The sequence below is a fragment of the Anabas testudineus genome, chromosome 2 (genome assembly GCF_900324465.2).
Source record: "Anabas testudineus chromosome 2, fAnaTes1.2, whole genome shotgun sequence".
NCBI lineage: Eukaryota > Metazoa > Chordata > Actinopteri > Anabantiformes > Anabantidae > Anabas > Anabas testudineus.
In genome coordinates, this window is record NC_046611.1 from 7,349,020 (window position 1) to 7,363,570 (window position 14,551).

General features: G+C 39.7%; 1 protein-coding gene across 1 annotated transcript in view; it reads left to right on the plus strand.

Annotated features, from left to right (window-relative positions):
- Positions 1–14,551, plus strand: part of LOC113163218 (transmembrane protein 163-like) — a 25,578-nt gene continuing 11,027 nt past the window's right edge. The window contains exons 1-5 of the mRNA XM_026361625.1: positions 1–278; positions 1,155–1,274; positions 8,044–8,087; positions 8,188–8,279; positions 11,791–11,887. Of these exons, the coding sequence (XP_026217410.1) occupies positions 98–278; positions 1,155–1,274; positions 8,044–8,087; positions 8,188–8,279; positions 11,791–11,887 (534 nt within the window). The 5' untranslated portion in view covers positions 1–97. The remainder of the gene's footprint in view (positions 279–1,154; positions 1,275–8,043; positions 8,088–8,187; positions 8,280–11,790; positions 11,888–14,551) is intronic.

A 14,551-nucleotide genomic window follows, 5' to 3' on the forward strand; every position in this document is an offset into this window, starting at 1 on the left:
CTCCGTGTCTGGGTCTCTCCCTAGTTGAAAGCTTGCACTTCTCGCTCAAGTGTGACATTTTTGGAGTTCCTCAGTGGAGCCGCGACCCGCCGACAAGATGACAGACCCCACACCGCCAGACCCCACTGCAGTCCCGGACCCCGCTGTAGTAGTGGACCCCACGGTGGTGAACGGCCAGTGCGAGCAACAGCAGCAGCAGCAGCCCCACACAGAAAGTCAGGGAGAGGGTTTGAAGATGGACCAGGAGATGAAGATCACAGACAGCATAGAGGACGGAGGTAGGCGGTGGGAAATATGTTCAAAGTTTAGGATTCATCGGACGCCCCATGGAGAGAGCGCACGGTGTGCGTAATACCACGGAGAGTAGTAGAACCTGTGTTTTACGCTGCATGAAACCTGTTTACACCTAAATCCATTCGGTTCTTTTGAAAATGTTGCTCCTCTAATGTCTCTATTCTAACTGCGCACAAACAAGACGTGATTTCTTGGTGAAAAGTGCTATAATTCATGAGTGACACGTTAATATTGTGATCGATATGATCAATTATTTACAGAGCTGGGTAGAAATAGAGTGCAGAGGGGGCACACCTCCATATCATTAGATATTATTAGACATATGCTACCAGAACTTCTGTGCTGCAATTACAGATTTCGTGATTTGCCACAGGCAGTAATTTAAACAGAGGCAGGTGTTCCACATCTTAAAAAGGATTCTTCTGTTCCTGTAAGACCAACTAATCAGGCTGGAATCTGTAATTTTAAGGCATTGAGTGGTGACTGATGGAAGATTTTTAAAGACGCTGCCCAACCCTGGTTAGTATTAGGGTGCTTTTGTTCCTGAAATATTAAAGAATAGCCTGCCCCTAAAATATGACTATATAACCAGTTCTGACACAAAGTTTGCTTTAATGAAAGATTGAAACACATTTAACTTTTGTGCAAATTCATCATGTCAAAGTGAAGGTAAATGCAACCATACTGTTTAAATAAATACAGTATAACACATACTTTCATACATACATACTTTCCAGGATGAATCAGTAGCTTATTTTGGTATAATTTTAATTCTGCTAAATGATTAAGTTCACTATTTTACTCGCTCTAAGTCATGTCTGTTCGTTGCGGGTCACCGTGTCTCGTGTTGCTGTCTGCAGGTCTTCTGGAGAGCAGTATGCGTCTGAAGCCTCATGAAGCTCAGAGTTACCGCAAGAAGGCCCTGTGGGTGTCCTGGGCGTCCATCATGGTCACTATTGTCCTGGCCATCGCTGCTTTCAGTGAGTAGCAGCTGGTGTTTTCACAATTCTTCTGTGTGTTCACAGAATTCATAAACACACAGAGATACTGGTGCCTGCTGCTTGGTCCTTCATTGAAGGACAGGTTTGTTAATTACTCTGACACCCTGCTATTCAACGTGACACCCAACACACTGATCAAACAGCTACTGAAAACGAAAGACATCATAGATAAGCAACTGATGTGATAACACATGTACTCACACACGCCAACTCTGACAGTGCACGCTTCATGCTAAGATCCTGTGTTATTCAGACCTAAACCTTTCGTCTCCCGCTGTTTCCTTTTCAGGGACAATTTCTCTGAGTTAAGAAAGCAGCATGGAACATTTGTGCTGTCAAAAAGGGGAATTCAACCTTGATTCCTGCCGCAGTGTTTTTTTTTTGTTAGAGGTGGAACGGGTTTGAGCACTTGTCTTCATTATTAGCATCACTAAGGATGAGACCCTCCTCTGTGGATTCAGTGACTCATTGTGGCTTATACGATGTAGAACAGCAGGGAAATTACTTATTGTCTGCTTGTGGATAGTTTGTCAGACTTGGAGGCACTGGTGTCAGATATCTTTTAAAACTTGAAGCAAACTCTTACAAGTGATGCTTGAAATGATGATTTCTGATCACTGAAACATCAGACTTTGGTAGTCTTGTTTAGTAACTACTGCGATATTCAACTGTTTGTTCATAAACACACATTAGTGCTTGACAGATGCATTAATAAAGAAGACAAGCTTTGCAGCAGTGTAGCTGATCATCTCAACATTGGTTTGTAGATGTGCACAGATATGAGAGTTTCCTGTTTTCCTGTAAGACTAGACAGAGAGCGTGATGGGATTTTTTCATGTAGCTGCTCATTTAGAAAGATAAAAAGTGTAAACAGGACCTTCTCTTCACAGAACAGTTTCCACAAAGTCATCATTAGACACCAGCATGCTAATTATCTTAGTAGCTAGTTAAGTAAATAGAAGAAGTTACGTGCAGAGACGAGGTAGCTCGTCGAGGTTTGGTGGGTTGAGCAGCATGCTGTGTAGTTTGACATGGAGTTAGCTGGTTGTAGAACCTTTGCACGGCAGTTGTTATTGATATTGGAGTGAATTTGATCTGGTACAGAGGGTTGGTTGAGTGTGTGACTTCTGGGGTGCTGGAACACACTGTTGAGCCTCCCTGGTGTCATGGGTCCCACTCATCACAACCGTAGTCATTGAGAGGGTGTCCACCTGTTGACCCCTACAGGTTGAACTCCCACACTTCCTGTCTTTAATACCACGTTCCTTTATTTGATAAGACAGCCCAGATGAAGTTGCCAAGCCAGTTGGACCAGCCACTGCAGCTTAACATGAGCAGATATGATGCAGATGTAAGGTCGAGCACCTGCTCCGTGCTGGGGTGAAGACAGGACTGAAGAACACTTGGTGCAGCAGATTTAAGATGGCTGCCCAGTAATAGACCAGTAGCATTCAACAAAGAATACTGGGTCTACAGTAAACTGGGTCTCAACTTCATAACATCCCTGTAGTCCTGCAGCAGGTCCCCTCACTTGTCACATCTTGCCTATTCCCACTGCACTGCTTTCAAATGAGCTGCAGAACTGAGGAGAGGAAGTGATGGATGAGACCAGTGAAGCAGCTGATTCTAGTTTACAGTGGTTTGACTTGTACTCAGGAAAATCTACTGGGTTTGAGGAAGAAGTAAAAAAAATTTAAAAGTCAATTGTTAGTTCGCTTTACTTAAGTTACAGTTAGTGAAGCAACTGAGTCTCACTGCGAATAACAATAATAATAATAAGTCATAATAATAACGATACAGTCTCATGTAGTCCTGTTGTAGATTCACATTGTTAATAATTTAATAAAATACAATATAATTATTTTGTCATTTACAGTTTTGGATCTTGTATGTATGATTTGTGAAGTTATTATAAAGAAAACATTTGTTCAGAGCTAAAGTTTTACTCCATTGTTCCAGTTCATAGCAGCATAAATTAATTTCACTGCAGTGCAGTTCCTCCTCTTTGCTCCACTTCCTGTTTGAGTCTTTTCACAAAAATCCACTGTACTGCATGACCCGATACACACTTGTTAAACCTTCTGTAAAACTGGTACTTTGAAAATAAGCCAGTGTGTACAGAGTGTAAGTCTGTCCATGGCCGTGACCAGACAGTGGGAAAATCCTGTTATCATCAGGTGGTGCTAGCATCATCATACTCCATCCTCCTTTATGTTTGTTTGCTCTGTAGATAGACATTGTCTTGACAAATCTGTTTTCATAAGGTGCTACCTGCAAAAAGTAAACCACACCAAACAAATGATCAAGTATTTTAAAGGAAGGAAATCAGTCAAACGCAGAAAATGTAAATGAAGTTAGCATTGGGCAACTTTTTTCAATGTATTGAATTTAAATGATTATACCAGTTCACTTCAGACTAATTCTATGAATCTACATCACTCTCTGTACATCAGCAAAAAAGTACAGTATGATTATTTGAAGAGTCGACTTTAAACATGATATAGAAGCACTGACTTTATTCTCAGTCTGACTATGGATGCAGAGCTGCAGTGTGTGTATCAGCTTTACGTGATAACACAATGAGAGTTGCCGGTAATATTCTCTGTATGAACATAACAAAGATGCACTCAGGTAGGTACAGCTCGAAGTTTATCATATGGACTTCCTAGTTGGCACTATTCACACTTTAGAGGTGTTACTATACGAAGGTAAGTTGATGGTTTGCAGTTTTCAGAAACAGATTTTGAGAAGTTAATTAAGTGTTTTTGTTCCAGTCTGACTCGCCAAGCTTGAAGTAAAAGAGCAATTCCTGTTGGCTGGAACCACTTCATCACAGAAAAACAATGATATGAATAACATTACCAAATAGAAGATTTTTTATAAGACATTTAATGTCAGTTTATATTTATAGAGGTCCCTACTTACCTTTCACTAGTCTAGTTAACACAGTCTAGGACACGTTTTGGTAAGTATTCGCTTTGTGAGGAGTAGTAACTGAGAGGAACACATCCATAAGTATCCAATGCCAGCAGCCAGTTGGCTTAGTGCCCGGAAAGAAAATAGTTCTAGTAGATAACATCCTGCATTTACATTAGCATGCTTCAGAAGTGGTATTAGGTTAATATTTTTAACTTTGGGCGAAGGTGGCCACCTGTTTAATCTGCTTCCAGACTATCTACGTATTCTAACTAGGCTAAGCTAATTGTCTGCAGGCTCTAACCTCATATTGAGGCTATATATATTGTATGAAAATTATATTCATCTTCTCATAAAGCCAAAATTATGACGATTTCTCATGTTGCTCTGCAGCTTAATTCACATTAAACCATATAAATGTGCCACTTATTAGCTGTGGCAGTAGCAGAATAGACAGCAAACACATTTGTATCTGAACTGTTGTATTTGTATAAAAAACTGAAGCAGATTTGTTGTCAGAGTTTGTTCATGTGACCCTGAATTTCACCTCCAGATCATGTTTACGTGTCTGCAAACCTCACTAGAATGAAATTAGTAGAGTTGAACTGAGTTGAATGAATAAATGAATATATGAAAATGTAATTGAGCCCCTCACAGCTGCTTTAATAACAAACTGTATAGCTACAAAAGCACAGACAGACAAACACCGTCAGAGACAGAGTGTGTATCTGTATGTATGTCTGTGCAAAAGCCTGGTGCGATGCTGGAGCTCTGTCCCCGCTGACACCCACCCAGCTTTCATGGGAGCCAATTAGCGAGTGCTGGGCTCAGCTTTGACGACCACAGAGCTGCAGAACATTCGTTTACACACAGTTTCTTCTTTCTGCTCTTAATGAAGGAGCTAGGAAGAGAGGAAAGATGGGAGGAGGTAGGAGGAACAGCAGAAATACTGCTCACATCTGGGTTTAGACTGCCAGCTCATGACATTAGAGGCAGATCTGGGGTCTCTCTGCCCCAAATCACTTCTCTAAAAACAAAGCAGGCAGCAGTGAGGTTGGAATATGATAGAAGGAAGTGAGGGAGTGTATTTGAGACAAAAATGAATCTGCATCCCTTCATTTACTTTCCTGTAAGTCATGAATAAGTTAAGCCTTGCTGTGTTTTTCAGCTCATGCTGCTCTTATTTTATAAATCCATCCAAATAGGAAGCTTCAAGAAAGCTTTTTGCTCCTGCTCCTTTTTCCTTGTTAGTTCAACTCTGGCAGATGCCTAACACTCTGGTATCTGGTTCCTCCCTCTTTATTTACTTTCATTTGTACAGCTGTCGAGTTGTGTTTGCTGTGTCATTTGTCTGTTACCACACAGGGAGCTCACGCAAGTGTTTGACATTTTTTGACAAGAAGAAAATCTCCACCCTGGACATCCAAAGATGGAAGATGTCAGCCATGCAGCACAGTAAACATATAGTCTACAGCAGAACACAAAACTTATATCACCTGATAACCAATATGTATTTTAACTTGTAAATATATATAGTACAAATCAAACAGGCAGAGAAGAAAACATTTAATATTCAGAGCCAAAACATCAGGCGTAGATTCAAATGTCACTGTGTATGCTGATGTTGCTGCTTTTCAATATGTCCTCCAAATAAACGACAAGGCCTCATCAATGTTTAAGAATAAGATTCATAGTGGCAACACTAGGGTTAAGGTTTGATTAGCTATAAACTCCAAAACTACTTGGTCTCTCTGTGAGCCTTACTGTTGTTTATATTATTACGACAGAACATACAGATGTAAATGTATACTACCGTCCAAAAGTATTTATTTTAGCTGAAGTCTGAAAACATTTGGGTTTAACATCAAAACATGAATATGAGACAAAAGATCAACATTTCTTTTTGAGTATATTTTTTGAGGATAAGCACTCAAGTTTACCATTTGTAGTAAATGTGGATTGTTGAACATCCTTTGATGATATATATCTCTTCAAAAGTGTCCAGCCTTTGTCCAAGCAGGGAGAAATCTTCCTCATCAGTTCCTTGTGATTACCTTCTTTATCAAAACTGAAAAAAAAACTTAATTCTTTGTGTTTTATATTTTCCAATGTTAGACCTCTTGGGTAATTTCACTCTAATCTTCATCATCCCATTTTCAGACATTGCCAGAATTTAAGAGTATTACTCTCACCATTTTCACTTAAGCTCGTTGCCCAGGGAATAGAAGAATGACTCTTTTCTAGCTTGAGACGTGTCCAGTTCAGCCCAGTTCAGCCCAGTTTAGTCCAGTTCAGCTGTTATCACCATCAGGACAAATTTGTACCAGTCTAACCAGACTTATATAGGCTCTGGGACCAGTTAATGCTTTTAAATTCGGGCCCAAACTAAAAAAAAAGAGAATTGTTTAAGAATTTGAAGTTGAGCTACATACTGATGTATCCTGCTGCCGTATGTTTTATTTATTTTTCTTATCATTTAACAGTTTTTACCATTAATATAAATAATTGACAAACAATTGACGCTTCCTGTAATATGGGTTCTGCCACAAAACAGGTTTTTGTGGTTGTGTTTTTTTTTACAAAATCAAACAGCACTTAATGTGCCAACGTTCAGGTGATGAAGTGAAACTGGTTATTGAGCATTGTATTTGACGTTTTGCCAAATTTACTGTTAATTTCTACAATCAGTGTTGTTCACTTTGCTTCCTTGCTGCATCTCTGCAGATCTCCAGTATCGTTAAAAACCTCACTCATTTGTATTCAAGGGTTGTTCGTGTATGGTTTGCAGGAGAATGTGAAGGCAGCATTCGTTTCTGTTTTCATTTTAGTTCGGGCGATGGCAGGGGAGCGGATGATTGTGCCTTCAGCTGACGGAGAGCAACTGCATGTAGATGAAGTAATAAAAGAGAGGATCAAGAAAAATAGAAGCAAAGGAGACTGGAGGAAATAGAAGAGAGAGTTCAGCATAGAGGGATAGAGAGAGGAGGAAATGATTTTACTGTTCTTGCAGCAGAAAGAAAATGAGTGACTAGGAAACAGATACCACACAAGGCTGCGTTTCTGTATGCAGGGCTGAGGCGAGTTGCTGGTCCCCAGTGAGTTCTGCTAAAAATAAACCAGGGAGGAGAGGAGAGGATTCCTCCCCTCTATCTGTCTGCATCTTCTTTTCTGCTTTGTCTCCTCATTGCAGGTGTTTGTGTGGATGATTACACAATGGCTCAATGTTTGTTTTCAGCACATCTCTGGTTCGCTATCACTGGGGCAAAACAGGCAAATAGTCCGCTGCTAAACTAAATTACTCCAGTCAACACAGAGCATCTTATCCTGTCTGGCAGGTTTTTGTGCACTTGTATGATAATCATCCATCAGTGCAGGAAAAATCAGCTTCTTCTTCTTTTGATTGGCAGCAGTCACATTTTTTTAATTCATCCTGCTGCTGCAGCAAAAAACACTTTGATGTTGATGCTGTAATATGCCAATGAGGATATAACACATCTCCAGTGAACACGCTACAGCACGTGATTAAAGAGAGACCGTTTAATGTGTTCCACATTAAAGTTAACAGGCAGTAATATACGCTGTATGTAACTTAAATTCCCAGAGCACAGTGTACAAGATTCATCACTTCCTTTTTAAAAGGAATCAAAAATGCATCTCTATGTCTATAAATAGGAATAGGTTGCTGGAGATGGATGGAAAGATTTGTAACAGAAGCTCTAATCTCATATATAAAACCGTTTTAATGTCTGTTGAAATATCTAAAAATATCAGCGGAGAAACACAATGAATTCGTTTGTTTGTTGACGTACATTTCATTCTGTTTTCTTTCCAGCTGTTTCCATCATGCGTCACAGTGCTTCAGCTTTCGGATTTGCTGTAAGTCGACTGTACAGCCTGCACTTCACCAATGTTACGATGGCTAACACTGCATGATGTGGTGACGAGAAGGTAACGTGTTTTTGTTTTCCATCTCCAGTTTGATGCCACGCTGGATGTGTTGTCCTCTGTCATTGTGTTGTGGCGGTACAGCAACGCTGCAGCCGTCCACTCAGCACACCGTGAATACATGTAAGTGCAATCACCTTATATAAAAATGACTTTCATGAAAGTTCATTAAAATGAGAAAACTGATGATGAAATGATGGCTTACACAAATACAGCTAAAATATTCCCATTTGGTGCTCTGAACACCTGCAGTGTAGGTCAGCACTGTTCCCCCAAAATATAATTTAACTGTCTGAGATTAAGTCTTAACCATCCAAATTAAACTGAGCAAATATCAAATAGAATATAAGACAAAAGGAAATAACATGCAGTGTGTAGATCAGTCAGAATACAGCTTTGTTTCGCCGTCTTAAGATCACATTAGCAGACAGCTGCAGTTGTTTCAACTTGCTTGTTTCAGCTTCAATCTGTCCAGTGTCCATTGTGGGAGTTTGTGCTCTGCTTTGTCCTGTAGAGGAGTGAGTCAAACAGCAGGTCTCCTCAGCTCTGTCTGCCTCGGCCCACTGGGACCGATCACAGATGGGTGTCTCACGTCTTATCTCTACCTGGCTGTAAATAGTGTGTGTGTGTGAGTGTGTGTGTGTGTGTGTGTGTGTGTATAGAGGTCACTTGGGCCTTTCAGAGTCTGTTGAATGCTCAGAGTGCTGACAGCTGGTAACTGGAAGACAGAGAAGAAGACAGAAAACCAGCTGTGTATCTGCTCTTTTCTATTAAACTGAGAGATTAGACTGGAAATGAAACTATATATATATATGTGTGTGTGTGTGTGTGTGTGTGTGTGTGTGTGTGTGTGTGTGTGTGTACAGTATGCATACACACAAGAGCAAAGCTGTGACGAGGTCTCAGAGGGGAGACTGCTAATTGCCGTGGAGACGACAGATGAAGTCATGTCCTCTGGAGATGAGACTGTAACACAGACTCAGAAAGACATTAATTCAGCTGTCGATTCAAATAGTCGACATGCTGCAAACAATAAACCACCAGTTAGCCGCTAACATATTCGAATCAACGTTAGCCTCAGAGAGGGATCAGAATAAATGAGTACACTCAGACACAAGAAAAGCAAGTACAAGTATAATATAACATAAAACACCCCCAGGTGTATATTTAAAGTAAAAAAGTTATTTTGTATAATTGTATATTTGCGCAAGATCTGAAACAACTGTAGGTTTGTAGAATTAAAATGAACAAACCATCCAGTATTTATACAGCTGCAGTAGCTACGTATATGTAATGACTGAAGGCTGGTTTGTGTTTCACTAAAACACCTATGATGAGCGAGTTTAAGTGTTAACGAACTACTGCGCCCTGGAGAGCACAGGACATGGAAAGGTTTGGAGATATTATGTGTTCACAGGGGAAACTCACTGTAACAACCATCAGCTTTAAAGAGCAGCGGAGTCTGAGGAGCCCACTTTGATTTACTTTCATATTGTCTTGTGAGGACGTTAATGGCTTGAACTACTGGATTCATTCAACACCTGATGATGCCTTCAATTACACCTGCTGTATTTTTGATCGGGTGTCTGAGAGAGTGTCTTTTCATTAAAACGTCCACACAAGTTCACCTCTTGAAAACAGTCTTCATTACTTCACTTCGGCGGATAATTGGAGAATTCAGACAAAGTTCAGGACGCTGCTAAGACAGTAATTGGCTTCACTTAGAGGACAGACTTCCTCCTTGATCACACACACACACACGTATAAACACACCTCCAAGCAACAAGAACACACACTCGTGTGTTTACAAGCTTTCAAAAAGACCCCGTGCACATGTGAAGTCACACAGACACACAACTATAGCACTGTTGTGTGTGTGTGTGTGTGTGGGTTCATTACAAAGCCATCAACTTTCATCAGACTGAATGAGACAACTACCGACCCTCAGCCAGAGAGTCCGTATTATTCTTATTCATTCCTTTATCTATCTGTTTGATAGAGGAGATGTGGCTGAATAGCGATACCCAAGGATGAACTGGTTGCCAAGGTAACAAGCTTGAGATGTCAAAAGAAGACGAATTGGAGAGTTTTGTTCCTAAATGAAAACGTGAAGCTTTTCAAAACAAAAACACCATTGTTTATACGACTGTGGCAGAGGTGAGAATGAGACGCTGTTATTGTGGAGGTGTTGACGTTAAACCGTAACGTCGTCCTCGTGTGGCCTGATAGATGTGCTGAAACACAACCTGTATTTTGCTGAAAACCTCCACCGGTCTTTGTGCAATCCTGTTATTGTTATTGTGAGTTATTGTGTAATTTTTACGTCCACAGTGTGCAAGAAACAATAAGGCAGCTGTTTGTGGATTGAGAGCTCCCTCAGTGTGTGTGTGTGTGTGAGTGTGTGTGTGTGTGTTTCCTATTGAGGACTTCCCAAAGTAATAGGGGGTGTTGCCTTGGTTACATCATTCGGTCAAAACCCAGGACACTAAATGTGATTCAAGAGCAGCCTTCAGGTATAAGCTCAGGCTCCAATTGTTTTTGTCTCCCTCTAGACTTTGTTAATAGGGTAGCAGTGTTTAAAGGACATCTGTGTCATTTTACAGGGATTTATTTATTTGTTTATTCATCCTGTTTACAGCTTGGTGTCACCATGCTGCTATCATCATGTGGCCACACGCTAATGTTAAGTTGGCAAAGATTTACAATATCTATGTTAACTATTCATAGTTTAACATGTTAGCATGCAACATTTGCTAATTAGCACAACGTACAACTGAGGCAGACGTCACCGGTTTAGAGAGTTACCATGCTGCCATTAAAGACACTTGGTAATATTTAAAACACCCTAAACACAAAACTTCACTTGGTAATTACCAGGGCGAACTGTACAGAGCACAGAGCCTAGTGAATATTACAGGTAAAAAGGAACTTGAAAGAAAAAATTGCATACTAAACCTCAATATTTCTCTTAAGAACTGCTATTTGATCATTTTCTCATAGCATTCAGTCATTTTCAAACGTTAGAAATCTTTCTCCAGAGCCACAGGATATTACACAATCCACTCTTGCTCGTTTATGTGACTGAACTTCGTGTGTAAAGTTGGGGTTTTGCCACTTTAAAATGAATCCTGAGATGTTTTAGAGCAGTTTTTCAGATATATCTCTCTTATGGTTATTCAGATTTAGAATTATGGGGGTTCAGCATCAGGCTAATATACCTACCTGTGATAACAAAATATAACCCTAAAGTGTTAAGAAGTCGTTTAGAAAATGAATACTGAATTAATCAGTTTGGTTGCTGATTAGTCTTTAGTTAGATTATTCTGAATTGTTCTTGGGGAATTTGGACCACTTTTTTACCACTTTTGTTTTTGTTCGATGTTTGTTTTGCACTTTCAGGGTAGATGTTGCATCAGTTTCTGTTCTGTCAAAATGTCTGCTATCTGGGAACAATTGTCCTCTAAAGGAGGAAACCTTCCATCTTAACCTCCTGTCTGATGACTTAATTGTGTGTGGTTATGTAACTAAACAGCTAATGAGTTTCAACACTGGCTGAACTGGTGCTGGAGTTTGTCTCTCTGTGGTTATTGATTGACTCATCACCTTAGTTTTCATCTTTCGTTTTCCTCTGCAGAGCTTGTGTTATCCTGGGTGTCGTTTTCATCCTGTCATCTTTGTGCATTCTGGGTAAAGCCATCCACGACCTGGCCATCAGGCTGCTACCTGAAGTGGTAAGAGTCTACTCACTGCCACCACAAAACCCACATTAAAATACAGATGCTGTCACAGAGCACATTTTTTAGTTGATGTGCACATGCACACACAAAGTGCTATTTAAGATTTGGTAATGATAGATTAGAGTCTACAACCACATGACAACATACAGTACAAGACAGTGAGCAGGAAATGGCCCTGACGTTGGTGCAGGGGTCACGCTTTGGTTCAAAGAGGAGATGGAAGAGAGCTTTGGATTAAAGCGTCCACCATATGGGACAGATTATGTTATCCATTTAACACATGAACATACTGTAGTACACTGTGACAGTCAACTCCCTCATCAGGTTTGTCCATCTCACTGAACTCAGGCTGAATTTAAGCCAGAGGTTTGGTGTATAATCTGTATAATCAGATTTTTCTGTGGAATTTGTGGTTATTTTTAAAGCGTAAACAGATAGTACAACCTCTTTGTCTCTGAGCCCCGCGTCTGCTCTCCCTGCTTTAATACCACCAGTCTGCCAGAGACGAGGATTTCACTGAGAATCCAAAAAAATCCCTGTTAATTTTGTGCCAGCATCTAATAATATCTGAGTGTACATCCTAGCAATCCAGACGAACAACATGCAGACAGTGGTGTTGTGTGATTTGGCCGAAAATTCAGAGAGATGGCTGCTCGTGTCTGGAGATTTTGAACTGCTATTTCCACATTTGTTGGTGGTCACAGGTTAGTCGTTACTGGAGTGATTAGACCAAGATGGCTGCCAGTCGTCAACAAACTGCTTAGTGCTGTAACCAAACTGGTTAACAGTAACTCTGGTAGATGATTTATATTTATTTTATGGATCATTTGTCAAAGTTGCAGTCGGAAAATAATCACAACGAATATTTGAATTTGACAGTCACAGTATCTTTCAGATTTTTTATTTGGATATTGCCGCGTCATGAAGGCTGTGATGATTCAGAATTGAGACCTGTTATAGCATTAATCAAAATTTGTAATTTTAAAAATATAATAATACAAAGTTCTTTATTCAGTCATTATCAGAATGATAATAATGAATAGAAATAAAACAAAAAGTGGCATTAGAAGGTTTATCCATAACATAGAAACAGTATTGACTGAATAATCGGGGTGTGTAGATGTGGTTTAATCAGATGTGACTGAAAGCAGCGTGCGCAGTATATGGAGGGTTTAAACAAGGCCAGAGAGGAAAGGAAAACCAATAATGCTACTAAAACTAAGCAGGCAAACATATTTATTTAGTGTCAAATAATTGACCTCAGTTGGTTCAACATCCAGAAACAGGTGGATCAATATTTACCACAAGAGAGCAGGCGACTGAAAACAATTATTCTACTCTTGCTCTAAGGTTGTTGTGTGAGAGAGAGTGAGTCTGTATGTACGGAGAGATAACAGCATTGTTGCTGCTGCTGGAGGAAGAATGTCATCTCAGGTGTGAAGACTCGGCAGCGTTAACACTTCCTGAAATAGCTTTATCACCCGGTTGCTGGGCAATAGTCATCTCCGAAGAGACGCTGCTGAGGATCTGAACGTAATGATGATGAGCAAATATGGGAACATGCTTTAGAGAAAGATTATCGCTGCGCAGGCCTTTCTCTTCTTCTTTTAAACTTCCATCTGTGATTTATCGGTGTAATTTTAACATAACAATCATCACCTGGCGCCTCAGGATTACACGCTTTATAAAAAGAGCTGTTATTAACACTGTGAGCTGTTTTTATGAAATCATTGCTAAAAACTGTCAAAACTCTCAGAGAGCAAATGTTAGAATACAACATTTTAAAAGCTAAATATCTGAACTACATCACAATACAGCTGTATGTGTGAAAAAATCCTATAGATGAAGAAAATGTAAGCATAAATTAGAAGTTTGAGAAAGAGATTAGTTGTTGCTTAAGGTTTATTTACAACCAGGAACTGTCAGATGAAAAAGAAAAACACTTACATTAATAATTGGGAATGCTGAGTATGGAGTTAAAGAGTTAACATGAAATGTGTTCAACACAGACTCACCTTCAAATTACATCTTTTAAAAATAATACAAGATCAAATTACAAAATGTAATGCTAATAATTTTAGAAATCAAAGATATTTTGTAATGGTGCGTATCTTATAAAATAGCATAGTTAGCATTATGCTACGCCGTACATCTATACACACTGCCCCTCCCAAAAAAAAGTCACCACCTGGATTTAACTAAGCAAATAGGTAAGAGCCTCCCATTGGACAATTTCTGCATGAATGATTATTTTTGAGCTGCCAACAAGTTATTTTAACCCTAACTGATGCAGGGAGTAGCTTCTCATTAAACAACCAAGTCTGAAGACACATCCTGTGGTCGTGGAAAATATGTTAATCTGTTTTAGAAGGGTCGAATTTTTGGCATTTATGAAGCAAAGAAAGCTTGAATTAAGAAGTGTCCAATGCATTATTAAAACTGGAGGGATAGTGAGGAACCATCATCTTCAAGGAAGAATTGAGGTCGGAAAAAATGTAGAATGCTTGTGATCTGCGATCACTTAAAAGCTTGGTAAATGTAGAAAAACAACATTAGAACTCATGGCTACATTTAATTGTGAAAGTAAGAGCATTTCCACATGGACAACATGAAGGGAGCTCAAGGGATTGGGACTAAACAGCTGTGTAGCCTTAAGAA